We start from the raw sequence: 27,710 nt of genomic DNA, 5'->3' as shown, positions 1-27,710 counted from the left end.
TATGACTTAAATTATGAGTAGTTATTAACACTTAGGGATGCAGAGCAGGGTGCACTCCAGGGCTCCATCCCACAGCAGGAAAACACAGCCTCACAGCTGCCAGCATGACAGTACACAAGTAGGGGACCTGGTCACGGAGGACAAGAACAGCGATGGGGAGGCAAGGAGCCCTTTCCTGAGGATTCAGGGTGAGCAGCGTGAAGCTGCTGCTGCTTTGGAGAAGCAAGAGGATCTGAAGCCCCTTCCAATGCACCGCAGGAGGCTGGCAGAGCAACAGTGGAAAAGCAAGAAACAGTGAGAGGCAGAGCTCAGAAAGAAAAAAACTACAACAAAGACCTACCCTTGAGAATCTAGACCTTGAAGTAATCATTCAACTGAAGAAAAGGAAAACACAGGAAAAATGAAGTTCCCATTGTGAAGGAACCAGGGCCCCAAATCATCACGGATCCGGTGGCGATGTCTCCCTTTCTGAAGGCTGCTGGGGAGAATAAACTAACAGCAGTCGAGACCACAGTGTCGTGCCACAGTTCATACACAGAACATGACTTTCTTATTTGTTTGTGTTTTTCCCTTAGTGTTTCACATTGCTTTCCTCACCCCAGTCACATTACAAAATAAACACAAATATTTCCTAAATCGTTAGGGTACTTGGACTTGTCCTCTTCCTGTGCTCTATCTCCTTGGGTTACTCCTGCCCCTTCCTTGATTCTCCGTGAGATAGCTGACCACCTACGTTGCTCTTTAAGGCCATTTAGTTTTTGTCTTATAGTTTATCTTTGTCTTTTTGTTTTGCTTCGAATTCCAGACTTTCATTGCCAGCCGTATTTTAATTTCCTCTTGCTATCTTTATACAGGAAACTTTTGTAAGTTCTATTCCTTCCATCTCCGGGGATCGGATTAAAATCTTCGTTTTTTTTTTGTACTGAAGATTGATTTGCGCCCTTCACACTGAGCTAATTCCCCAGCCTTTTTGTTTTGTTTTGTTTTAGTTTGAGACAGAGTCTCATGAAAATGGTCCAGGATGCCCCAATCTTGTAATATTCCTGCCTCAGCTTCCAGAGTAGCTGGGATTATCAGTGTGTACCACTGTGCCCAGCTATATCTAGAACTTTTTAAATTTTATATTTTCTCTGATCCATCCTTTTCTTTTCTCTTTCTTTTTTCTTTCTTTTCTTTCTTTTTTTTTTTGTGTGTGTGTGTGTGTGTGTGTGCGTGCACGGTCTCACTGTGCAGCTCCAACTCATAGTGATCCTGTTTTCTGCCTTCCAGTTCGGGGATTACAGGCGTGTGCCACTATACCCAGACTCCATCACCGGCTCAGTACACCTGAGGGCAGAGCCGGTGGAGCATGCAGCGCCAGGGATCGAACCCTGGTCCCTGCACTTGCCTAAGCAAGCACTTAGTCTGCTGAGCTATCTTGCCAGCCTTCATAATTTCCTTTATCCATCTTTTAAATTTTATTTTTATTGGGGGCCAGGGAAATAGCTCAGTAGAATAAGCACTTGACTGGCAATCGCAAGGATCTGAGTTCAATCCCCGGTTCTGCAAAAAAAATAAATAAATAAATTTTATTTTTATTGGTATATGTTTGTAATACATGACTTACACTCATCTTGGGAAACTGATGCACGTGTGTGCCAGATCTCCATAATTTTGGCCCCCTTGTCCCTCCACCTACCCTTCTCTTCCTTTTCCTTATGCCTTTCCCCATCTCCAGAAAGTCTGTTTCCCTGCTCCCTACCATCTCTCTTGTATTTTAATCTTTATTTGTATCTTGTGTTTCCTTATATAAGATAAATCTTGTGATATTTAACTTCGCATGGGCCGGGGAAATAGCTCAGTGGAATAAGCACTTGCCTGGCAAGCGAAAGGACCTGAGTTCAATCCCTGGTTCCACCAAAAAAAAAAAAAAAAAAGAAAAAGAACTTCGCATATCTGACTTATTTCACTTAACAGTATAGTCTTAAAATTGGTCCATTTTGGAAGTGTAGCTGAATTGAGGAGAATGACAGGAGACAGAGTGGGAAAAAGAGCTATATGTACATATGTAAACAGGATGGTTTGGACAACTGTACTGTGGATTTCTCCTGGTCTATGGCAAGGGGCAGACAATGCTTAATTTGTTTTGTCTCCTTTTTTCAATTGTTTCTCTTTTTTTCTTATAAATATATATAATTTCTTTCTTTCTTTTCTTCTTACAGTGTTGCATGCATGTATCTGGTAATACAAATAACTGGTTGGAAGACAACACTACGCCCTACAAAAAATATTGTGAAATTCGTTTTACTTAGTTAAGTGAAATTCCGTATCACTTGTAATTTTTCTGTTTTAACACTATTTTGTACTCTCTCGAAAACTAAAAAAAATTAAAAGCCCATTTTCCTGAAAGTAACATGAATTCATTCTTCTTTATGATAGATATAGATATAGATATAGATATAGATATAGATATACAGATCTATCTCACAGCTTCTTTGTCTACTCATCTGTGGACAGGCATCTAAACCCTTTCCAGAATTTAGCTATAAATGTGGATATATGTGTTTACGTATAGTATGATGACTTCAAGTCTCTCAGGACTACACCCAGGAGAGGTATAGTTGTGTAAAATGGAATTTTTAGTTTCAGTTTTTTGAGAAATCTCCCTACAGCTTCTTGCTTGCTTGCTTGCTTGCTTGCTTGCTTTTTTCTTTCTTCCGTCCTTCCTTCTTTCCTTCCTTTCTTTCATTCATTCTTTCTTTTTAATTTACCCTATGATTTCTATAGAGGTTGCACTAGTTTACATTCCCTCACACAGTGTAGACGAGGTCCTTTTCCCCACATCTCACTAGCATTTGTTGATAGCTATTCTGACTGAAGTAAGATGAAATCTCAGAGTTGTTTTGATTTGCAATTTCCTAATGGCTAAATGTGCCGGACACCTTTTTATGAACTTATTGACCATTTATATTCTTCTTTGGAGAATAAAGTATTCAATTTATCTGCCCATTTGTAAAAATATGGTAATTTGTGGAGGGTTTTGTTTGTTTGTTTTTACTTCTTTTTATAGCCTAGATATTAGTCCTCCAACAGAAGAGCAGCTGCCGAGTTTTTTCCCCATTTTAGGTTACTCTGCATTCTGATGAGTGGGCTTGTTTTGTTTTTATTTGTTGTTTTTGCTCTACAGAAGTTTTTAAATTTGACTTAATCTCATAATTTGATTCTTGGTATTATTTCTCATCCTATTAGAATCTTGTTCAAGAAGTCTTTGCCTGTGCTTATGGACTGTAGTTTTCTCCTATGTTATTTTCTAGCAGGTTCAATGTTTCTGTTTTTATGTGTAAGTCTTTGATCTATTATTGGTTTGATTATATTATCTCTCACAGGATGAGACATATGGGTCTAATTTTATTCTCCTGCACATGGATAACCGGTTTTCTGAGGTCCATTTGTTAAAGAAGCTATCTTTTCTCCAGCCTACGTGTTTGACCCCTTTGTCAAGATCAGACAGGTGAAGGGATATGGAATTGTCTCTGCATCTTCTCTTCTATTCCATTGGTCCACCTAGGTATAGTCAGCTTAGTCCTGTAACCTGATGCTATTGGTTCCCCTAAATACCTGGCCACCATTGGCTATCTACCCATGGTTATGAAAGACTAGGTTGATAAACTCACATAAGTCATGTGACTTTCCTCTGCTGTTGGTACATTGAGTTTTCTTCTATTTCTTTGGGGTGCTTTCTGCATAAGTGGGCAAGTGCTTCAGTGGGCAGGCTGTGGAGAGTAGGCAGAAAGCACAAAGGCAATCAGCTCCATTCCCAGTGTCAGGACAGGAAAGCTTTGTTCTGGAGAAGCAGGTTCTCACTAGAGGTATGAGCACTCTCCAGATTAATGATTCACTTGCTTTAGTCATCTGTTAGGAAACGTCACCATGTCAGTAGCACTGAGCTTGTGCTTGTGCTCTGCAGGGGAAAACAAGCAGCTATTCTGGGTATAAGATCCTGCCTGTGCCTCTCATTCCTTTTCTCTACCTGTCCATATAAACTGCCTTGCACCTTGGCTGCAGTCTGTTGTGCTAGGATTCACATGTCAATAATACCTTGTCGCTAGAAACAAAGAATATCCTCAATTCTAACTCATAAATTTAAGAAACACTATTGGAGCTACCTGTGCACTACTTGGCTTAGAGCCCTAATCCCTGTGAGACAGATGTTAATATTGTCACTGTGCAAACTGGGGAATAGAAATTCAGGAAAGTTAAATAATTTTCACAAAAGCAAACAATTGGTAAGGCCAAATTTAAACCATTTTCTCCACCATTCTTACCCATATCCTTATACCATCTATATAGATATTAGGAAGGCCCCAAAGGATGCAAAGTGTTGTACAAGGAAAAAATCAAGAATTTTAAAAAGGCATGGCACCATGAGCACTGGGAAAACTTTGGCTCCACGGAAACACAATTAGAACTCCTCCTGTTCAATAGGCCAGTTTCACTGTGTAAGGTAAAATACCCTTACCGAATACAGAAGGGCCTCTCACAAATATTAAAGATTTTCTAGCACTTCTCACACAAAAGATTGCATAGTATGGAGGAAGAATGACAGCTTTTGGAAGCAAACAGAGGTAGCTTTAGAACAGCTTTCCTTACTAGCCGGGTAAGTGCCTGACATCATGAGGCTCAGTCTCATCTACAAAGAACAAGTGATTATCTTCTGGAGTTATGATCAGAAGTAGTAAGACATACTTGATATTTGAATACTGATTCTTTTACTATATCTTTTAAATACCTTAATTAAAAATAAGAATATATGTGTCTATTTGGTAAACACAGAATATTAAAAAAAAAGTTAAATCAGTCTTTGGGCAGCCATCTTTCCAGAACATGCACATTAAGCTCCAATATTCCTTTAGGTATGAGGGGTTTGTTGTTGTTGTTGTTGTTGTTGTTTGTTTGTGGTTTTTTTTTGTGTGTGTGTTTTAGGATTTTAGGGAAGGGTTTACAGGGTGTTCCAGGTCTCACTACTAGATGGGACTTGTAGTGATCCACCTGCCTACAGCCTCCCAAGAACTGGGATTATGTGTCACCACACCCAGTCTCAATTGCTGTCTCAGTGCACCCTGGGGGCAGGGCCAGCATGGTAGGCCCAGGGATTGAACCCCTAATCTGCTTGCAGACACTTTAATCCACTGAGCTATTTGGCCAGCCTTAGATATGAGTTTAAATGTGATATGTCCTACTTATTAGGAATAATTTATTCAAAGTCTTTAAAAAGTAGTTCTTCAAAATATAAATTTGTCTTGGAATATTATATTTCCTCTAAAACATTTATCCTTTTACATAACCTGGAAGTAGATTAATTTATATTAATCACCATCACTGCATATATGAATTAAGGACAAGCACCAGCTAAGGCAATTTTGAACCTAACTACTTCACAGCATTTGCAGTGTGCTTTTGTCCCAGTAAACAGCACTAAGGGAAATGTTCAAATGGAAAAATATATCCTCACACAGAGGCCAGGGCGAAGAATGTGGACAAAAGAACTTACTTGTACTTTGATCTCCATTTGTCCATACTTTAGATAAAATACTTGCTTCCTTTTGGACCTAGAAAATGTAAACAAGTCTCCATATAAGGAAAAAAAGTCATTTAACTTTTAAAGCATGACAAACTCCTCAGTTCAGACTTGTGATAAATGTGTATGAGTTGTCACAAGGTTCTGACATTTCAGCTCTGTTCCTGAACTGCTAGCTTGTAAAACAAAAATACTCTGATAGCAAAGATTATTCTGAAAGGTAGATCAAAAGGAAGAAAGCAGACACTATGCCGGAAGGAACAACACAATTGAAGTTATCAAGAGCTTGAAGTAAGTATCATTTGATGAGGAAAGGTAAAAACCCAGTGTTTTAGGGATTATGGGGCTTTTTTTTCAGTCTTGGTTCAAAAGAATATTAGTCTAAATCTATTTCTACATATAATAAATATAGTTGGGACTTTGTGTGGCAACTACTCCCTCTATTATATAACTTTAAAGATTTTAATGGCTATATTGACTGTCTTAAAGCAAGCATGACTTACTTTCAACTTCCTTAATTTATTGAAATACATGTATAAGTCAGTCAGTTGGACATGGTAGAATACTCCTGTAATCCCAGCACTCAGGAGACTGAGGTAGAAGGTTGAGGTCAGCCTGGGCTACATAGTGAAACCCTGTCTTAAAAATGAAATCAAAAGAAATATATGTTAAGTCAATCAATAGAGATACAATTTCTAGAGGACTTCAGGGAGTAGGCTAGGAAGAAAAGGCTTTAAAATTCCACGTGTTCATCTCTTTAAAGACAGGAGTATACTATCTTTATAATTCAGGAAGACTTTTCTAAAGTCATCAATTCTATAACCCAATCATCTAAACAATATCTGGACTAAAGAAACTGTATGGAAAATTTTTCACTGACATAAACATGCCATTTATAAATGCACAGATTATTTGAACTGAAATGATCTCCAATAAAGGATACCTAATAGCTTGAAAGTTTCACCCTCAAATGTTTGCCTGGTTGTTTGTTGTTCTGACTTTGCAATTCTTGTGCATAGGCCTTTTCTCTTCCTATACATACTAGTTATAGCCAACTCCCTTTGCCTTGTTACCAGCCATCTCAATTTTTTAAATTTAAAAATAAATAAATCAAAGCATTTCCTGGGTGGTTCACAGGTGGGTCACAGATGTCATTTCTCGCAAAGTATTTTGTAGCATTTTCAAGGTAGTTTCTGGTATCCCAGAAAGGGAGATGGCCCACAAAATTCCAGATTCCCAATTTCTCTTGAATGATCAGAGCATCTGGTGACACAGGGTCCACTACCTTGCTGGCAAATGCATCCCAAATAGCCCACTGGCCTTGCTGCAGGTCCCCAGCTCTCTAGAGCCCTGGCCACACCATACTACCCATTCCCAACAGGGCTTCTGATGCCAGGCACCACTTCCACTGTCTGTTTTCATTTATTATTTTGTGTGTGTGTGTGTGTGTGTGTGTGTGTGTGTGTGTGTTGTAATAAACAAGAAAGTAACTTCTTTCTTGTGCAAAGAGTAGAGGACAAAGAAAGGAATATCAAGCAAGTCAGGTATTGGGGCTGAGAAGGGTGGGCATATTTCTTGGGCAATGAAGATCACTTCCCCATGATTAATAAGACAAAGGGCGTCTATGTTGAAAGAACCCACTTAACCACAGTCAAAAGCTTGCAAGGAACAGAACATGAAAAAAGGTAGTGAATAAGTGATGCTTCCAAAAATGTAATTATAGGGTGTGGTGGTGCTTGCCTGGGATCCCAGTACGTGGGGGGCTGAAGTAGGAGAACTGCTGCAAGTTCAAGGGAGCCTGGACTACGCGGTGAGGTCAAGGCCAGCCTGAAGTGCACAGCAAGATCCTTCCTCAAAAACAAACTAATTGCATACTACCGGGGAGGACCGTATTTCTTTTTCTAACCCACTGCACTCATCTCTCTGACCTAACAGGCCTTGGAGGCATCTGAGTTCGTCTCCCATGTCAGAAGCACACCCCCACAGCCCACCCAATCATTTACCCGCCCCCCCTCGTGGCCTCTAGGCCCGGAGGCAGTAAACACAAAGTCTGTCCAGACCAGCTGTGATTCTCCACTTCTTTCCACTTCCTGCTCTGAGCCACAGTCTGCCAAGATAAGGGCAGAACTATAAAATTCCAGCTCCTGCTCTTTCCTCCCACGGCGCCTCTCCCTGGAGGCTCCTAGTCAGACCAGGTGCCCATAGTAAGGATTGAGGCCTTGCTTTGCCTCACTCTATTCATTTCTCAAGGTCACAGACCCTTGCTGCAAATACTCCAGGCTGATCTGCACCCCTGATCTAATGGGGGAAGGAGCAGAGGCCTGTTCAAGATCACCAAACCTAACAGGAGCAGCTGCTATCCATCAAATGCAACAAGATGGCCAGCAGCTGCAGGACGATGCCGAAGTTCCCAACCTACCAATTTTAGGGCAAAGGAGAGGGTGACCCAGATCAACAACGTCTCAGTCAGATGTGTCCCCAGAGATCAGGTTTTCAATATATGTTTGCTGAACACAGACTGTGGCTCTCCTCTCTCTGGAACATCAGACTCCCTGTCATCACCTAGCTCCAAGCTCTAGTTATATTGCCAGGTTGACAAAGTATTTCCACATGATTGTGCTCATTTGACTTGAACAGGGAAGTTTAAGGTATGCAGAGTTTTTTTATAGCTCCTTTCCAATTTATGGAAGGGAAAATAGATCTTGGAGCTCCACGTGACTTACTCAGGGTCAAAGAATAAGCACTGAGCCCCAGGTTTACTGTACTTTTACCCAGGACACAGTGAACTAAAAATATGAATTATGAAACTGCAGGTCTTTATAAACTACAACACACTAGCCAGAAGGAGAGTTCTGTAATAAAAGCAGTATTAAGTCATCAGAGAACACAACTGAGTAAAAAAGAAACTAAGACTTTAAAAATATTTTTATATAGAAATATTTTACAAAGATTTTACAACATAGCAACTCATTACATCATACTGTAGAAAGGTGAAGAAAAAGAATAAACCTCCAAGATACAGAAAGTGCACGTACTGCAGTCTCCATGAAAGTGCATGAAAGGTTAAGGCATGGTACCTCACCGGTACTGGCACGTTGCGAACGGACTTGTGAAACAGTTTTTAAAAATAGCCACAAACATTTTTTTGGTCTATTCTTTTGAAGGAAAACCTTTTCTGCAATTCTTGCTGTAGAACAATGTAAAGATAACATCTGGACATAGTACAGTAAAAGTGTTCTATCTGAGTATGTAAAAAGTCATTCAAATAATTTCTAGACATAAACTTTCCCAAGGAAGGGTATCTTTGGATATGTAACGTCCACGGCCCACTGTCCCACGGTAGAAGAGAGATATTATGAGTGATAGTGGCACAGGTCAAATTAGGATTTCACTCCTGTAGCTTTTAGCTCCTAGTTCCTATGGTCAACCTACTGGCACATTCGATCTCCTTACACATCCACTGCTTCATAAATCTATTTCCAGCTTCGCTTCTACCAGTAGCTTACACGATAGCCATTTTATGAAGAGCTACGTATGCTTAATACAACATTTTGCCTTTTTTATAATAAAAATATGAAAGTGCTCTCTAAAGTTAAACCATAAATGCTATTAGAGAATTCTAGCCAAGCATTTCATTTTTCTATACTTTGAACCCCTTAGGACCAATAGGATCAATAAGGATAATACTGTTTATCTAACAGTAGTCTTCATACTTGGGGAGAACATGTGTTCATAATGTATCTGATAAATAAGACACAAATCGAGTAAACTGGCTAGCTTTGAATAAGAGTTTTAGGGAAGACTGACTTATCTGAATTCTAGTTCAGATAATAAATATCTGTCAAAGAATAATTTAATTCACATGTTTACTGTTTAAAGTTAAATTTTCATTGACTCAGAAGAACAGAAAAATTCACTTTAATCAATATGGTCTCCCTATACTGATGCATTTTCGTTTTCTTTTTTTCTACACCTACATGTAAGGGAAGTTAACCTGCTCCTGTGTGCTGGTTTAGATTTCCTAACTAGCTCTTAGCCCCTCAGGCATAGCTGTGGTAAAACCAGAGAGAAATACCCAGGCATGTATTGGAATTCTGAAGTACAAAAATAAGCACAGGGGCTCAACATAATCTAGTAACAGGGATAGCAACAGTTAAACTGCCTCACACATCAGATGCGTTGGCTTGATTTTCTTCTGAAACTTCTTTTTCCTGAGAACCACAAGCAAAGAGCTGGTTGCCCAGAGTTTTGTGGGCAAATCGGAAATACATAATGTGGCCCATTGCCACGAAGGAGACCGAAATCAACACGAGCAGGCCGAAAGCTTCGGGGTTGGGGGCGAGGATGACCATGATGAAGTGCAGGAGGTCGAGCAGGTAGTTCATGGAGTTCTGCACACCGTTGATGATGCCTCTTTCCGACTCAATGACATTCTCTTGTAGCAGCTGTGTCACAGTTAAGTCAAAGGCCCAGAGACCTGCACAGTCAAACATGTTTCATAAAGAATGAATTTTTGTAAAGACCGAATTCATAGTCATTATGCAAAATACACATTTAACCCAACAGCACGCAGACAATATGAATTACAGCTTTGCCTGATAGCATTTTTCATGAATAATGCATTCTTCATTGTTTGAAGAAATGCTGTTTTTACAGATACAGACTGAAATAAATCTAGTCTACAAGCGTGGTTTATTTTTCTGATTAATCACACCACCAAAGCAGAATGCTGAAGTTAGGGACTGAAGAGCCATAATACTAATACTTTTAAAGTTTAAAATACCCTAGTACATTACGGTGGTTAAACAGTAAGGAAACTTTAAACTGTTGTTACATTTATTGCTGTATAGCCCTTACAATAAATCTGTCTTGCTTGAATATTAATGTCTTTGATAAATTAATGAACTGCTTTTTATCACAAGATAAAAAGGTTTCATTTTAAAACTACATTCAGTCAGATATACATCAGTATTCCATTAATGATTACATACACTTTGCTTTTAAGAAGTCTTTACATTTCTTCCAGAGCTATAAAATCCATTTGTGGGGCAATGTAATAAGTACATATAAACTAGAGAGGACTTTTGAAGGATGTCCCTAATAACTTACGTGCCTTTCAAAAAGCACAGCAAGGGCAAGCGTGGTGACGCAGACCTGTAATCCCAGCACTCAGGAAGCTGAGGCAAGAGGATCACCACGTGCTTAAGTCCAGCCTTGGCTACATAGTTCATTCAAGGTCAGCCTGAACTATATAGAAATAGTTCTATATAGACTCTTACAATAATGATGATGATAATAATAATAATAATAAATATTAATATATAACAAAGCAAAACACTACCTTCTTTATGTTAATCTCATACAAGTATCAATGTAGATCCTTTCGGTAGAGTTATAACAATGTGAAACTTCTATACTACATGGCAGTATAATTATTATGCCTAGTATATTTTAAAATAAAATACCATTTGAAAAAATAGTGAAGGACTAGCGGTGTAGCTCAGAGGTAGAATGCTTACCTAACATCTACCAAGTGCCAAGTTTACCGCACAGAACATGCTGGATTTCCCACCACCACCTTTATTAAAAATCTCACATTTAAAGACTGGATTCTGTACATTAATAATAGATGTTGCTTAAATTAGGATCCAGGAACCATTTCGGATCATCTGGTGGTGCATTTTCTGTGTCACCTTTCCGAAAGATTCGTCTGATGACCACACAAGGCGTCTCTTACCGATTCTAGCAGCAATGACGCCTGCGAAGAGCAGGCTCACGGAGATGATGGGCACCGGCCTGGGGCTGATCTCCAGGATGGCGGCCCCGGCGTCAGACCTGTTGGACATGTGCATCTCGGTGGGGAAGATGGTCTCGGGTATCCTGGTGGTTGTGGACACTGGTTCTCCTTGGGTGAACCTGGAACGAGTAACTTCAAAAGGAGAAACGGACAAGTCCAAGGGGCTTCCGGGCATGAACACTGAGATCACACACAGGACGAGACAGGAGAGCTGGGCCCAGCCTGAGATCAGACCGGTCCGAACCAGTCCACACTTCCGGCGCAGCCAGGTGAAAGCCACCGTTCCCATGATGCCGGTGACGGCCGAGGCGCCCATCAAGATGCTGAGGACGGACCCGCTCAGCCCCTGAGTGTAGGCATAGCCCGTGGTGATGCAGTCAAAGCCCAGGACAGTCATGTAGAGGAAAGCAAGACCCAGGCCAGCCAGGAACACCGGCTGGTTGTAGTAGGAGACCCATCCGTCTCGGAAGGTGCGGAAGGGCTCCGCTATCTGAGATGCACAGCTGGGCTCTTGCTCGTGTTCAAGTTCAGGAATGTTGGGGGTTTTCTCACCCATCAGGTGGGTGCCCTCCACGGGTTTTGGCTCAGTATCTGTTAATTTTGAAAAAAAAAAAATCATGATTTGGGAGGAAAGTATGGAGAGAAAAAAACATTTTACTATTTTTTCATTTCCTATCCCCCCGCCCCGCGTGGGTATCCTTGGTAACTGCATGTCAAAATTCCTTAAGAAACCCTGCTACAGAACAATTTCCAAGTACCACTTTTGTGAAACAAAATAATACTGAGCTCTTTCTTTCTCTTAGAAATTATACTCCCTCTAAAGTACCTAGCAGGAAAACTCATCACATAAGATATTCAATTGTCTGGGATAATAAAGAACCTTATTAAGATCTGCTAAGACCCCCATGCCCACAAGCCAAACTCCCTCTTTGGTTGGGAAGTGCTCCTCCTTGTGCTTTCACCTTCTTTCACTGTCCTGTGAATTCCTTGGCATCCCGAAGAATCCCCTTGTTCTAGTTTTCTCTCATCATCTTCCCATGTTTATGACTCACTCTGCCCAGCTAGCACTCATCTAATTGTCTCTCTGTGTCTACTGCTAGTGTGGAGAGTCAAGGATCTCCTTCCATCCCCTTCACATTCAGCCCAGAATTATTCCCTAGAACCTCAAAGGTCTGGTTTTGCCCCATCTATCAAAATGATATGCTTAAAGCTTTCTTCATTGAGAATCAGACCTCACACTCTGAACCTGAAAGGACGTTTGCCGTGTCCCATTACCTTTATGTACATTCAGCTGTTTCAATTCAGCTTCCTCTCCTTTAGGAGCAGCTTTCACAGCCAGGGCAGGGGTCTTCTGGTAGACCTTCCACAGCAGAAAGTACTCCACACACATAGACACCAAATTCCACCCTGAGATGAAGCCGCAGCCAATGACTGGGGACCCAAACGTCATAATCTGACCCACAGCCATGGGGGCCAAGATGTTGGTGAGCTGGTCAATCCTTCGAATGGTAGCGTTCATGTCTATAGGGGTGGGTGGAAGAGGCAGGTAGGAGTGCAAGTCCATCAAAGGGAGACTTCCATATACATAATAGTGACAAGCCAGGAGCACAGAAGGCTCAAGTGCAGATTTCTAAAAGCACTCTGTGAGAAGGCATGCTACCAAAAATTTTATAGTTTGGGGAACAAAATTTCCCCCAAAGTTGTTTCCTTTGGAATTTTAGAAATCAGTTGAACATTAACTTTTTAAAAGAACACAACAATAACTCTACTCATTTTGATCACTACTTATTAAATATGTAAGTCAGACACCATTCTCAATGCTATAGCATGGTCACTTTGACATGCATCACCTTCCACCTGGAGCGCCAAGGCAGCTGGCACAATCTTACACGTGACTGTCTGCAGACACTTCCCTAGCATCCATCTGGTCCCCTCTAATAAGTTTCCATGGCAGATGCCAACAGAGAAGAGTGGAACACATCCAAATAGGTCAATAACTTGAATAAAAAGTAACAAAAGAAGACTGAAGTCTTAAAGCTACAGAAGCACATCACAAATTATTTTAAAGCTGGTATTCTTGTACTATCTCAGTTTTCAAGTACTCATAGAACTTTCCAGAGTCACCAATTTTGATCTTTTAGATAACAGTAAGTTAGTAATATTTAGATGTCAGTACAAGTGTGGTATCACAAATAGTTTTTATTTTTCTGAAGCAGAACAAATTAAATTTATTTTATTTTTTATTTTTTACATAAAAGAGAAAAGCAACTTTAAAAACAATCCAGAGTTTGAAAAACAAGATAATAGGAGATTAACAATAGTAATTAGATTATGATTGTTATCTTCAAAGTAGTGCTCAGATTACATGAAATAGGCATGAAAGATGAATCAAATAATATAAGTACCATCCGTTCTGAATGTTTCTTTTAATAAAAAGACCTAATCATTTTCCTGGGAACAGCCTGGTGCTGAATCCATCTTCTGGAGTTGGTGGTGAATTTAGTAGTACAATATGTGCTTAGCATGTACAAGGCCACAGGTTCAATTCCCAACACACACACACACACACACACACACACACACACACACACAATCAGACTTCCAAATAAGTAACCTTTCTCTTTACAAACTTAACACCTCTTTTCATATGAACCTAAGTATGTCCTCATTTGGTTCTGTTTTAACTGTTTTGGCTACAACTATAACAGACCATGACATAAATAATGATCATTATTATAAAGGGTATATTATATTTTATAAAAAGATATTTGTAAGGATTTGCTGAGCAAATAGTAGCAAACAGGTTTGTCTGCTTCAAACATGTAATTAGTTTCAATCAACAGAATTCAGAAATGAAATGTCCTGCTCCACTTGACCAGAGCCAACAAGTACATCAGGTCTTACTTTAGAATGGCTGGTAAGAGAATCCTTCCAAGATACCAGTACCGTGATCCATAAAGCAAATAGGAAAGAAATAAAGCAATGGCTGCAGCACAAAGTCTGGGAAAGGAGTGGATTTCAAGCAAGCTAGATAGAACACATGGTAAAACTCAATGTTTTAATAAAGTACTAAATTAAATACCTAGAAAGCACCTATCTTATGGAACAGATTCATTACCAGTGTATATGTTTCTTGAAAAATATTTTTCTTGGAGCATTCCAAACTAGAAGGTAACAGCTGTACTTTGCACTGAGATTCTAGCCTTCCTAGGGAAAACTGCTTCTGTTCTTTACTCTCAGTAATGCAGCTTCCAATTTTAAAATTATTTCTGAAATCAAGAAATGCAGGAATAAGGAAATGGGAGCAAGTAGCATCCAGTGTATAATCTTTGTTCTTTATTTTCACATCTTTTACCTCTGCGCACGCGGGTGATACCACACAGTGCCCTAACCTGGGTTCCTAACTCACTGCAAGCAGCCTCCGAAATCAGCCTGTGCAAACACACCCCACGCCCCATCGGAGCAGGGGCATCCGGGGAGGGAAGGATGCAGCCCCAGGGACCCACAGGAGCCCAAGACTATTTCGCTCCCTTTCTCTCTTCTGTTCTTCCTTTATCTGCCTGCTTTCTCTCTGTTCTCCTTTAACCCTCCTGAGGCAGAAATAACAGCAAATTCCATAGCTGGACACTTGCTGACCCTCAGAACCGAAAGAAAGTTTCTGTGTTTTGCAGTATAGTGTTGAGTGAACACAAATGCTGAGGCTGAGCTTTCAGGAAAGAAAACAATGTTTTCCTTCTCTGGTCTACTAACCCCTGCTGCTGCGGGAGAGGAAAGCCCGCTGCTTAGGAAAAGTTAACTTAGGGTGGACAAGAGTTCAACACATAGCACACTTCCTTTCTTCAACATGAGAACTCCCGAAGGTTAGAAAATAGACTGCTTGGCTTAATGTTCAACTCGGTGATAGTTCATGACATAAATAGCGATAGCCAGAAACAACTAGTCACAACTTCGCTGTTCTGGGACATCAGTTCACAATCAGAAAGAAAAGTTCTTTGAATTTTTAAATTCACGTGTAGGTAGTAGGATTAGCTAAAAGTTTTGTGTAGCTTTCTCTTTCACAAAGCTAATTTACAAAGTACAATATGAGTAGATGTTTAAAGTAGACTTTAGAGACTCACTATGAGTTAAGAAATCCAGATAAGAACATGACAAGACTTTCCTGAAATACATATAATATATGATATAATGTTTATTTATTTATTTGGTACAGGGTCTCACTATGCAGCTCAGACTCAGAGCGATCCTCCTGTCTCAGCCTCACCAGCGCTGGGATTACAGGTATATGCTACCATGTCCGGGAGCCAGTACAGCATGCGGTACCAGGGATCAAACCCGGATCCTTGCACTTGCCAGGCAGGCACTCAGACCACCGAGATATTGCCCCAGCCCTCCCCAAATATATTCTAACAAATATAAGTGTGGTCTATTTTTAAAACATATCATTTTGTACCCTTTGAATTTTAAAATAAAGGCATATTTTACATGCTTAAAATAATATGTTCAAAAAGAAAGTAAACAAACCAAAAAGGAAGAAGCCTTATCTTTTCTTCTGTGTAACAAAGAGAGATGTACAATTATTCCTTCTTACAAATAATCACAGAAAAAAATGCCAATGAGTATTTTCCACAGTAAAGACTCACACCCTCTCCGTATTCTCTCCCCTAAAGCCAGTGTGGATTTCTATCTGGATTACACCATGCTACCATAATGTAACATGGTGCTTGAAGCCAATAATTCTTCTAGGCCTTCCCCAGACTGTGTTCTCTTTCAGTCAGCAAGAGGTCCAGTCAAGCCACGCTGCTTGCAAACCCTAGCACATAATCTTGCCGTCTGTGCCCTGGACAAGGCACTTAAGTCATCAAGAATGGTTCTCTCGTCTGCCAGGAAAGTTGAGCAATATGTTTTCCATACTCATGACCTTAGTGACCAACAGAGTTCACTCAGCGGATCTGCCCGGTGGGCAGGCGTACCCTTCGTCCTCCTGTACCTCAGCTAGATGGCCATGCAGTTTGTGTCCATGTGTCACATGGGGAGAAGGTGAAGAACACCAATGGAGTGTGATGTAATGGGCCCAAGTTTCTTTGCAAGCTCTCCTCATTCTTTCTTTGGCTACTTGTGTAGGTTCCAACAATTTGCAAGTGTCATTTTTAAAGGTTTTTTTTAAACAGTAATTATATTACATCCCCCATAATATAAGTTGCAGATTCTAACTTTAAAGTAGGAGGAGCTAACTACTAACTAGGGCCTCTCCTATTAAGTTGTTTCCATTTGATATGGAGAAAAATAATATCCAAAGTATGATTCTTAACTACAGTAAAAATATCCACGCAAAATATCATGCCAGATCTTTGTTGTTATACATATTAAATAAGTGTGTAGTGACAGTCAATAGAATTTTTAGAAATAAAAGGAAAAGTTTCAAAACAGATGTTCTTCTGCTTGCCTAGTATGCATAGTATAAAAGAGGAGTTAACTATCCTATACATTAACACTGCAATAGATAAATCTTAGCAGTAAGATGGACAATAAAGAAAAAAAATTATGCTTTCAATTTATTGTTAAAACATACTCAGAACAATAAAAATAAAAAAGGCTGTTAACCTCATTTATTGCCCCTGATTTAAAGTAAATCCTAATATTAACTTAGTTGAAGAAGAAAACCAAATCACCTGCTAATTTGCTCCTGTCCTCTCCCGCCACAACGACGATCCAATCCCTCTGGATTGTTATTGCTGTCGCAGTACTGGCCAAGTTTGCAATATTTGCAATAGTAATGATCATGATATAGCAGGAAGTCTAAAGAATTACAAGAAAAAATGGAGTTAAGACGCCAATTTGTCACACTGTATGTACTTCACAATGTCAGATAAAACTGTCTTTGTTACAAAATAGTAAATTTTTAAATTTTACTTCATATATGAGAAATAATTTTCCTTTGTATACATGAAACAAGCACCAGAGGTCAAGTTAAAGTGGTCAGAATATTATTACTTTAATCTGCATCATCTGTACTATATGTAATGTAAAATTATAGTAAGCATGTGAATACACACACACACACATATGACACAGTTATCAGAAAATGGTAATGTAGTAGTGTTTTCGACATTTTACCCACAAATACCTCCACTGGAAGGATAATGAAGGAGTACTGAAAAGACCTGTATTTAAGTCAGAGTTCTGACCCTTTCCTGTTGCACAATAATGGATAATTGACAAACCCCACTTTGTACTTTGTCTTCGTTTTGCCAGCAGCCAAATGAAGGGACTAGACTTGAAGATTTCATAGTGTCCTATATCGGTAATCTCAACCCAAATATATATACAAGATGATTCAATAGTGACGCACACTCATTGTTTTCCACTACACTCCACCACTGTACTCTTTCCTATGTGTGGATACAGTTGATATTCTCGAAGAAAATTAATAATTATTATTGGGAGACTACAACAATGACTGGCTAATACATATACAATATATGGACTTTTCTTGTGTCATGTGATTAATTGACAGAATAAAAGAAAATAACCTGAAATCTAACAACAGAATTATATAACACACTCTTAGAAATGTCAAAAAAAGTAATGAGACAAAATTTAAAGTCAAATGATACTTAATGAACACCTGCTAAAGGTAAGAGACAACAAACTATCAGAGATGTTATGGTGCACAGAGAAATCGATGATTAAAATGTCATCTTTGCGAAAGAAAAAGCCCCTCTATGGTTTTAAAAAGGTTTTCATCATTATCTCTACCAGATAGTTAACTTTCTATGCTCCAGAATCTCATGGAATAAATGTGAGTCATTTGTAGGTAAATGAAGCCACCTTGAGACTAGGATGGTATGTGAAATAAATCAGATCATAAGGTTAGATAGTGCTTTGTTTTTCTTAGATGAGAAATCCAAGGTCTCTAACATAAATATATATATATATATATATATATATATATATTTTTTTTTTTTTTTTTTTTTTCCGTACCAAGGATCAAGCTCGGTACCTTGCACTTGCCAGGCAGTGCTTATGCCACTGAGCTATCTCCCCAGCACCTGAGGTCTCTATTATTTAAAGAGAAAGTAGAAGGCAGGTAATAAGACACTGAGAGCTGGCTCTCTCTTTGAAAAAATAGCCAGGAGGTGAAGGGTGAGCTAGAGAGAGGAGGAGGGAGGAAGTGAGAATGAGGATGGTTAAGTCTGGGAACCACCTCCCCATGAGGAATGAAATCATTATGTCTTGCAAACATGCTCTAGTATGAACTTATTACTGTTATTATTATTTTTATTTTATGTATTTGGTGCAGGGTCTCATTAGGCAGCTTGGACTCATAGTGATCCTCCTGTTTTCAGCCTCCCCAGCACTGGGATTACAGGCGTGCACCACCACACCCAGTCTCGATGGCCAGCTCAGTGCGCCCGGGGTGGAGCCAATGCGGCATGTGGTGCTGGAGATTGAACCCCAGCCCTTCCTAAGTCTAACACAAATTTAACTAAAATAAAATAGAAAGTCACATGGAGAGAAAACATTCTCTCAAGCTTTCACAGAGAGCACATTGGCCAAGCAATGGCCGTGACTCAACTACATGGCTGCACTGACAAAGGTTCTACAATCTGAGGTACAGGATCTCAGGATAAATCCTGAGGGGATTTCACTGACCTTATCAGGCCCAAAAGCTACAACTCTTGTTGCATAGATCTTGCTTTATCTTGGTCTTAACCATCCAGCAGAAAAGTATAAAAACGAAGTATAAGAAGTAAAGCCATGGTGTTATGTTGAGCTGTAGGTGGCTCAGGTCAACAATTTCTGACATTGCCAGTGAAGCGGAAGACCCAATACTATTATGGACTACTGGACTCTTTTAGAATATTTTACTGAGTTAACACACCTACAATATTCAAATGATGGAACTAAACAAAAAAAGGGGATACAGATGAATGTCCATTTGGTATCTGTGTATTCAAAGTGGTTAGGATAGATATATAGTTACATTCTCTTAGTGAATAGAGGGATTTGTTCTAATAGTGTTTGTAAATAGGATATCATGTCTGCATCTTGTACAGCAAATAACCATTAGGAATAATGTATGCGATGTGTTAATTATTGAAACTGCCCTACCAATTTGGTTTGAAACTGTCTCACTGCTATTTGTTTCTCAAATAAAATTATGGAAAAAAATTAAACTAAAATAAAATAAAATAGAAAAGAATCTATTGAGTACTTACAAGGACCCATCCATGGTACATGGTCAGGAGCTCATTTTTATGTAAGAAAACCAGCATGAGAATGACTCCACACACGATGACGGAAATGTTCTGTACCACCAGGGACGTCTGGGCCACTGGACAGAGGAAGGAGCAAGGCTTTCAGCACAGTGGCCTGTCTCAGGCTGCTCTTACATACACATCATTGCTCTACTACAGCATAGCATATGCAGAATCCCAGAAAAAGGAGACCTTCCCAAAGCAAATTTCACCTCAGTCATTCAGTATAACCCAGCTGCTCAGAGAAGACCAGTGAAATCTGCAAATGAAATGAAGTAACTTTTCTCCTGCTGGCTGAAGTCTTTTATAATAACTAGATTTTCATTTATTTTTTTTGCAAGTATATTGTCATAAACAACTATTATATAGATAAGATCTATCTCTGAGCCCTTTGTTACATAAGCTAAAGCAAGAACATGTAGGAGGTTACTGACATGCTGAGAAGTTAAGGCATTCAGAATCTCCTACACGGCATGGGCTTAATCTGATAAAAAGGGACAGGCAAGTAGGAAAACCATGCAAAACATTTCCCAGGAATAAAGCAGTAGTGAATTTCTTGATGCTATTTGTGTTTACTATGAAAAATCTAAGCTACACCTTCTGTAACACACACACATACACACATACACACACACACACACACACACACACACACAAATACACCAACTCTCTTAGAATGGGACCCTCATACAGCATCAAGTGCCAGAAGAAGGCCAGGTAAGGACACCTGGCAGCCTCTTCTCCATCACTCATGGGACAGCCGGCTCAGGGAAGGATACTTAATGTCTCATGCTTATGTCTAGAAGGCAAGATGGCTCTTCCTTACTTTATGGGGTCAGAATGATGTTCAAATAAAACGTTCATGAAAATACTTGGATGCATGCAACATGTAATTACAGCTCGCGTTGGCCATGATAGTAAAGCTCATCCTGGCTTGGGAGGTCATACAGAAGATCCAAAGCAAAACACAACGCTCTCTGAAATTGACCTGAAGCATCACCATAGAACTCTTCCATGCATTTATTGCACCAGGATTAAATATCAAATGAACGAAGTGCACAGCTTTCATGGTCTCACAGTCAGAAAAAGAAAGACCATATGAACAGACAACTCTAGCCACAGAGACACAAAAGCAGAGGTGTGAACATGTCTTCATGGAAGCGCAGAGAAAGAAGTGGCACACTCAGCCTGGAGACAGCAGGGGAGATTTTTCAGGAAAGGTGGCACATGGGCCAGTTACACAGCACAGGTGGGAGACTGCTGTCCGTCCTCCAACTCGACATGTTTTTCCTCAACCTGTGATTGCAGTGCTCCGTAATTCTAAGATTAAGACGTTCTGTGTGTGATATTTTATTTTCCTCTGAATAATGATGTAAATAATGAGGATTTTTCCCCCTAGGATGCAGACTTTTAAGGGTCTCATTACACAGATCAGACTCATAGTGATCCTCCTGTGTTCAGCCTCTTAAGTGCTGGGATTACAGGTGCTCGCTACCATGCCCAGTCTCAATTGCAGTCTCAGTGCACCCCCGGTCAGGACCAACACAGCATGCCAGGGATCAAACCCCAGTCCCTGTGTCTGCCTAAGCAGGCACTTTAATTCGCTGAGCTATCTGGTCGGCCCTAGAACTTTTTTTCTATGTGTGTTCTACTCTGTCCATTCTCAAAACAGGAATAAAGTGGTCATTTTTCTAGTACTGTCGAGTTCTAAAATTTGAAAATCCTGTTCCTATGTATCTAGAAGCAGTCATCTGGATTGAAAGAAATTAGTGGCATCTGAATCTTTTCCCAAAAGCTCAGACAGACATGGTCAGAAATTATCAACTGAATAATTCAAGAAAATTTTACCCCAAATGATTAACCATATTGCCCTCGTTGTCTAAATAACGAAGTTGCTCTATTACTGTTTGCTGTATGAAACTGAATGAACAAAGTCTTGATGTTCTAGCCTAGAATAATGCTACTATGTTACTCTTCTTTTACGCTAAAAGAAGAATCCAGTTTTCTGTGACCCAGGCTCAGCTATCCTCCCTTGAATCAATATTTATATTTCAATTACCTCATGCACATTATATGAAATACAGTAACTCAGGCACCAGATATTAAAGCTGTCTCAAGAACATCACATTAAAGGAATCCCAGGGCAAGTCATGATTAGGGAAGGAAGCCAGAGTTAAGCAAACATTTAATGTTTAACATGGTTCTCAGAAAAGTAGCTATAGTATTAATCATTAACACCTGCAATTTATGAACTCCCAACCCCCATCCCCAAAAATCTATTAGATCAATATCCTAGCATCCTGAGTTTGAGCAGAAGGCCCAGAGCCCTGAATCCAGAGAACAGTGCTGCCACCAAAATCCCCTTCCTCAGGAGTGGCATCAAACCCAGCTTGTACTGTGGATTCTCTCTCTGTTATTCTCTCTGGAGAAAGCCCAGGGGGCCATGCCATTCAAGTGGGGGCTTAGAAAGAGAACAGTACTCACCTTTCAGCCTGGCATTCTTATCCACCCAATCACCGATGATGGCTCCCAGGACCAGAACAGATCCTGCCACCACCAGCCCGTACACCGCAGTCAGGAGGAGACTGTTTCCATAGAGCTCTACCAGAAAGACAGACACTGCAAAGTGCCACATGCGATCCCCCTGAACAAGGGAGAGTATTGGATGAACACTGTTAGTCTATAGACCATTGTACACAGAAATTTATTTCCCTATCTAAAAGGTAGTTTCTAGTTACACCAGAAGACTTTCAAAGTCAATAATCACTTGATGAACTGAATGCTAATTAAATGTTAAAATTCTTCATCGTAACACAATGGAAAATAGTCTTACCCAACTACTATAAAAACTCAAAAAGCATGATACTAATGAGACATATTCTTATTATTCTAGAAAAAAATTCAGTTTCCTGATATAAGGTATGTTTTTGAGACCAAACCAATTTTCTCATGTGTTAAGTTTCTCCCCAGGCATGGTATTTGCCTTTCTTGATTGGAGAGTCAAAAAGTAGTTTGCTATTGGCCCAGAATGCTAGTATGTTTTATAAATATTGGTATACCTTGAATGTTTAGAAAAAGCTAATTTTCCTATCTATAAATGATAATAGACTATATGTTCTCTAAATTTTCTTTCACCTCTAACATTCTAAAATATATGCCCTGTTTCACAAATTAAATTCAAAGTCATAAAACAGCAGAGCAGTGAGAAAGATGAAAATAAAAGGACAAATTCTGGCTCTGCATGGACAAAGACATCCAAATAAATTCAAAGGTGTAAATGGTTAATGCTTTAATACAGATGAATTTTGAAGGGTGAAAAAAGAGCTACTTCTTCACATAGGTCTAGGGTATATAAATATTTTTTTGGAATTCATTGCTACAAAATGTGGTATAAGTTTAAAAGAAACTTTGAAATAAGTCGTGTAAATTAATACACAATAGTCAATCCATAGTTGACTTTATAATGCGATTTCAAGGTCCATCTTGACTCCCAGGTTAACACCAAGGGGACAGCACTGCATTGTAACCTATCCCTCAAAACCATTAGAGGACACTAATTCCCAGGTTACGTTTCTTCCAGACTTTATCTATGTAAAAGTTTTGATATTCCTAGATCCTCACAAACTCGGTGAACACAGTCAAGATGAATTTCATGTATTGGAAGCAAACTGTTATCCTGGTAGGTCAAGTTATTCAAAAAAGTTTAAAAAGTCAAGACAACAATCTTAAACATTCAAAGCATAAACTGGTGCATGCTAGCACCCATTTTCAATAAACTTCCTGTGGACCAGTAGTTCTAATTGGGGGTGACTTCACCCTCCAGAGATCATTTGCCAATATCTGGAGTTATTCTGTGTTGTCACAACTGCAGGGAACAGGGGAGAGAACACTACAGCCATCTAAAAGCATATGATGACTGTAGAATTTCCTGGCCTAAAACATCACTAGAACAGGGCTTGGGAAAGGATTGTGAGCACAATATTGAGTCACAATTTAAAATTAACATAAGATTAAGACCTCAAGAAATAACATAGAATTATTGCATTTCCCAAAGAGTTCAGATTTTAAGAAGCAATAGGGGGCCGGGGAAATAGCTCAGTAGAATAAGAGCTTGCCTGGCAAGCACAAGGGCCTGAGTTCAATCCCTGGTTCAGAAAAAAAAGAAAGAAAGAAAAAAGAAGCAATAGATTCTACGCTCAAAAAGAGTACAATGGTGGACTGGGGTCTAAGTAAACACGAGTGCCCACGCACTCCCTCCTTACTTCAAGCCTACACTTTCCTTCTGTGTTTCCATTTCCTCCTGGTGCTCTCACATTACTTGATTTGTTTACATATCTGTCTTTCGCCACTGGGTCTGTGAATGACGCTGATGGTTTTATTAACCTACTTAAGAAATAGCTATGGAGTGGTTACTGTGTACACAACACTCCTGCAAACACTAGAGCTGTGGCAGTGCAAAAAAACCAAAAAACAAAAAACAAAATCACAGTCCATGGTTTCATGCAGCTTGCATTCCAATGCTCACAGACCAAAGACAAATGTGGCACAGGTCAAGAGGCGTAAGTGCTATGCAGAAAATCAACACAGGATGGAACTGGAATGTGGCATAATATATGGCATGCTGACAGAGCTTCTATGAGCAAAAAGCAAGGCCTGGAAAAACTGGGCACATGAGGCTATAACTTGGGACAGTCCATGGGATAGTAATAAAGGTTATTAGTAACTGCATCTTCTTTCTTCCTTGTGTTACACTGATGTTTTTTCATGAGCAGATACTTTTTTAAAGTCCATACTGAATTACATTATGAACTCCTGAACACAAGGATCCACTTCTTCCACCCTTTTGCATTCTCACGGCACAGAGTAAAATGTATTGGTTTATTGGCAGACAGAAATGAAGTCCCAAATCAAAAGCATTTGACCTCACACAAATCTACCCTGAGATAATCTATGTAAGGCACATGTTCAATGAATAAGAAATCATGGTTTGGTGAAGCTGGTAAGGGATGGATAGAAACATATGCACAAGGGTTTTTTTTTTCCAACAAAAATTAGTGTGCTCCACAAGAGACAAAGCTAAAGAAGTGGAATTGCCTAGAGTTAGACAGCATTCCTCTTCCGTGTTCCTTTGAGAGGTAAAAATCCACTAAACTTTATATGCCTGTGTTTCCTCTTTTGTTGTTATTATTGTCATTGTTTGTTTGTTTGTTTGGGGTATTTTGTTTGTTGGTTGGTACTAGGGATTGAACTCAGGACCTTATGCATGCCAGGCAAGCACTCTACCACTGAGCTACATCCCCAGCCCGGTTTGTTTTTTTAATCCAACTTTCTCACAAGAACTTCCTTTGCTCAACTTACTGTAAGGTCAGACAAGGACCTGTCTGTTACTTTGATTATGGGGTTTTCTTTTAAGATCCTAATGAAAAGTCCTTTTCAAGACAAAATCAATCTACCCTTAACCACAGCTCCATTCATGTTTCTGGCAAATCTGCTACCCAATCTATCAGCCAAGGGTCACATAAAGCCAAAATCAGTCAGTATTTGGAAATAAGACACTCTGTTCCCCTAAGAGCTAGATTCAGACTACAAGCTGAGTTTCAGATACTATTTCCTTACTTATTGGTAAGCATTTTTAATATTTAATACTTACTGAATTAAACTAAAAGAACAAATAACTGGCTTGGATTTATGAAGGGTTGTTTCACTGGGTTTCTACTTAAGACTCATCGGCTATTGGAATTGAAACAAATTCACACCACTTCCACTTTGTTTACATTTATTTGTCATCCTTACATAATTCTCTGAATAAATAGAAGTTTGCTTTTTTTTTTCTGAAAAGTCATCTCTAAGCTGCTATTTCTTAGAAAGACAACAATTTGGCTTAATAATCTCCCAAGGGCATAAAGTATAGATCTCCTCAAGAAAAAAAAAAAGTATAGATTTCCTCATGGTATGAATTCATTCATGTCTTAAGGATGACCCAATAGAAATGACCAGTTTAGAAGGAAATTAACTTGATAGTCTACTCTTGCCGGGGAGATGGCTCAGTGGAATAAGTGCTTGCCTGGCAAACACAAGGACCTGAGTTCAATCCCCAGTTCTGCAAAAAAAAAAAAAAAAAAAAGGTTGAATAACTTGATAGTCTACTCTTAAAATGATTTCTCTTTGTGTATGATTCTTTTAAACTTCATATATGACGCATGCACAGAATATATTCAGATTTAAATCTTTTAAACAATAAGAAAAATTTAATTTTTAAAAATTCTTCATTCATTGAACATATAACCAGTTCCCTCTAGGATTATTCCTTATCAGGGAGAGTTAGTAGAAGGAACGTAGACCAAAAGAAATACTGGGATTCTTCCAAAGCCAAATAAGAAGTCAGAAGGAGAAATGTGAATTAGTTACTGATTTTCTAATTTTCACTGGATGGTTTTTAAGAAAGCATGTGGTGCTGACATATTACATAAGCACAGATAACATTTTTAAAGACCAGAATTTTGTCTCTCAAATATTTAATCTTGGGGATAAGTGTATTTTAATTAACTTTAAAAGGCCATTACTAGCCAAATTCAGTCACTCCACCATTGCATTGTATTTTCATGGTGCTGCATGCAGGAGCCAAATTTTAACAAAAGAAAACAGAATTATCTTAAAATGTGAAGTGACAGGAAGTATAAGAAACCCCCTCCCTGATTCTCAGTGGCAGATTCCCATGTGCTGAGTACAGTAATGCAACATACAATTTACAAACAATGCAAATATCCCTGTCTTTGAAGAGCTCTCAATCTATGCACAGTGCAGTACCTTGACAATTTACTAACACCTATCCAAAGGCAACCTCAAATTCCTTTGATGGAAAGAACTTTTTCACTAAAGCATGTGTTTCCAGATAATTTATTTCCTTAACTGTATGACAACCCTGGAAATGGGCTTAATACTGGCTGAATGAAAGTAAACAAGATACTGTGCAGAAATCACTGTACATTTTCACTTACCCAAGTGGAGAGGGAATGACTAAGGTACAGAAGGAATTTTGCTGACCTCAGGTAGTTTGCGAAGGACCCTGCAGAGACACACAGTGGGGGGATTGAAAAGCACATTGGGTCACTTGATTGAGTTGAAGTTCAAATACTTACACATGTACTCTTACAACAGGAAGATGAAAAACTACACTGTAGGATAAATTGCATACATCTTATCAGGTCGTCTAAGAGTCAATGGACATTGTTTTGTTAATGTAACTGACTTAAATTCAGCACGAGCTGTTGGTCAATAATTGCACAAGCTCATACGCAGTGAAGAAATGTGTTTCAAAATTCTTCAACTTCTTTTCACTAGCAACCGGAACTCTACCACGTACTGCATCCCTGCCTGTGTGCAAGCCCCTCGGCTCATGCCCTGCATGTCTTGGATTTCTCCTATCACATCAGGAGGCAGAGGTGCTCGGCCCAGACGCACTGGCCAGGAGCGAGGTCGCCTCCCTGCAGCCCACACCCGCACCACCACTCACCGCAGCATCCTCGCTGGTGGCCCTGCTCTCCGGCCCTGCTCATGACACCAGCCTCTCGTTCTCTCCTGCTTTCTACTGCCGGCTGCCGCTGCTTCGGCCCTCGTTCAGGTGCTCGCTAACCCGAGCCCCAGGACCTGGCGATGGCACCTTTGCAAACCCAACAGCCTCGTCCAGGCAGACCCCAGCGACAGCTATGGCAAACGGCAAAAGAGAAACTGCCCGGGGGATTCCTTGTTGTCTTCTTTCCAAACTTAGCTAACACTGTAGCTGAAGTTGGAAAGGCAAAGCCTTATGGACGCAGGTGGGAGGCTCTGCAGGCCGCAGAGACCCTGAGCCCTGCTCCGCCGCCGCCCCTCGGTCCGCGCCCGAGGGCAGCTCTTATAGGGCCGGGGGCGGAGCTGCAGCGGCCCCGCCCCCTGGACCCGCCCCGCCCCGAGCCCAGCCCCGCCCCTCCGAGCCCAGCCCACCCTGGAGCAGTGTTTGAGGTCTGGAGGGCGGAACTGTAGTGCGACCCGCCCCACCTGGCTGGGCCCTGCTCAGGGCCGATCTTAAGGGCCAGGGGTGGAGCTGCGCTGCGCCCCGCCC

At 40.0% G+C, this 27,710-nt stretch overlaps 1 protein-coding gene and 1 long non-coding RNA gene across 2 annotated transcripts; both read right to left on the bottom strand.

The window, feature by feature from the left end:
* Positions 1–8,464: 8,464 nt before the first annotated feature.
* Slc40a1 (solute carrier family 40 member 1) lies at positions 8,465–27,479 on the bottom strand. The gene is made up of 8 exons (XM_004628681.2): positions 27,126–27,479; positions 26,611–26,678; positions 22,097–22,256; positions 19,574–19,689; positions 17,024–17,150; positions 12,630–12,875; positions 11,295–11,945; positions 8,465–10,034 (listed from the first exon to the last, which is right to left on the bottom strand). Exons 1-8 carry the CDS (start codon positions 27,166–27,168, stop codon positions 9,721–9,723), a joined length of 1,725 nt encoding a protein of 574 aa, XP_004628738.1. The 5' UTR covers positions 27,169–27,479; the 3' UTR covers positions 8,465–9,720.
* LOC111816019 lies at positions 25,434–25,964 on the bottom strand. The gene is made up of 2 exons (XR_002820569.1): positions 25,760–25,964; positions 25,434–25,639 (listed from the first exon to the last, which is right to left on the bottom strand). It is a non-coding gene; the product is annotated as an uncharacterized LOC111816019 (long non-coding RNA).
* Positions 27,480–27,710: the final 231 nt, after the last annotated feature.

This window comes from Octodon degus, unplaced genomic scaffold (assembly GCF_000260255.1).
Source record: "Octodon degus isolate 3935 unplaced genomic scaffold, OctDeg1.0 scaffold00025, whole genome shotgun sequence".
Lineage (NCBI taxonomy): Eukaryota > Metazoa > Chordata > Mammalia > Rodentia > Octodontidae > Octodon > Octodon degus.
The sequence above is the reverse complement of the archived record's forward strand: the minus strand, read 5'-3'. Positions and strand labels throughout refer to the sequence as shown.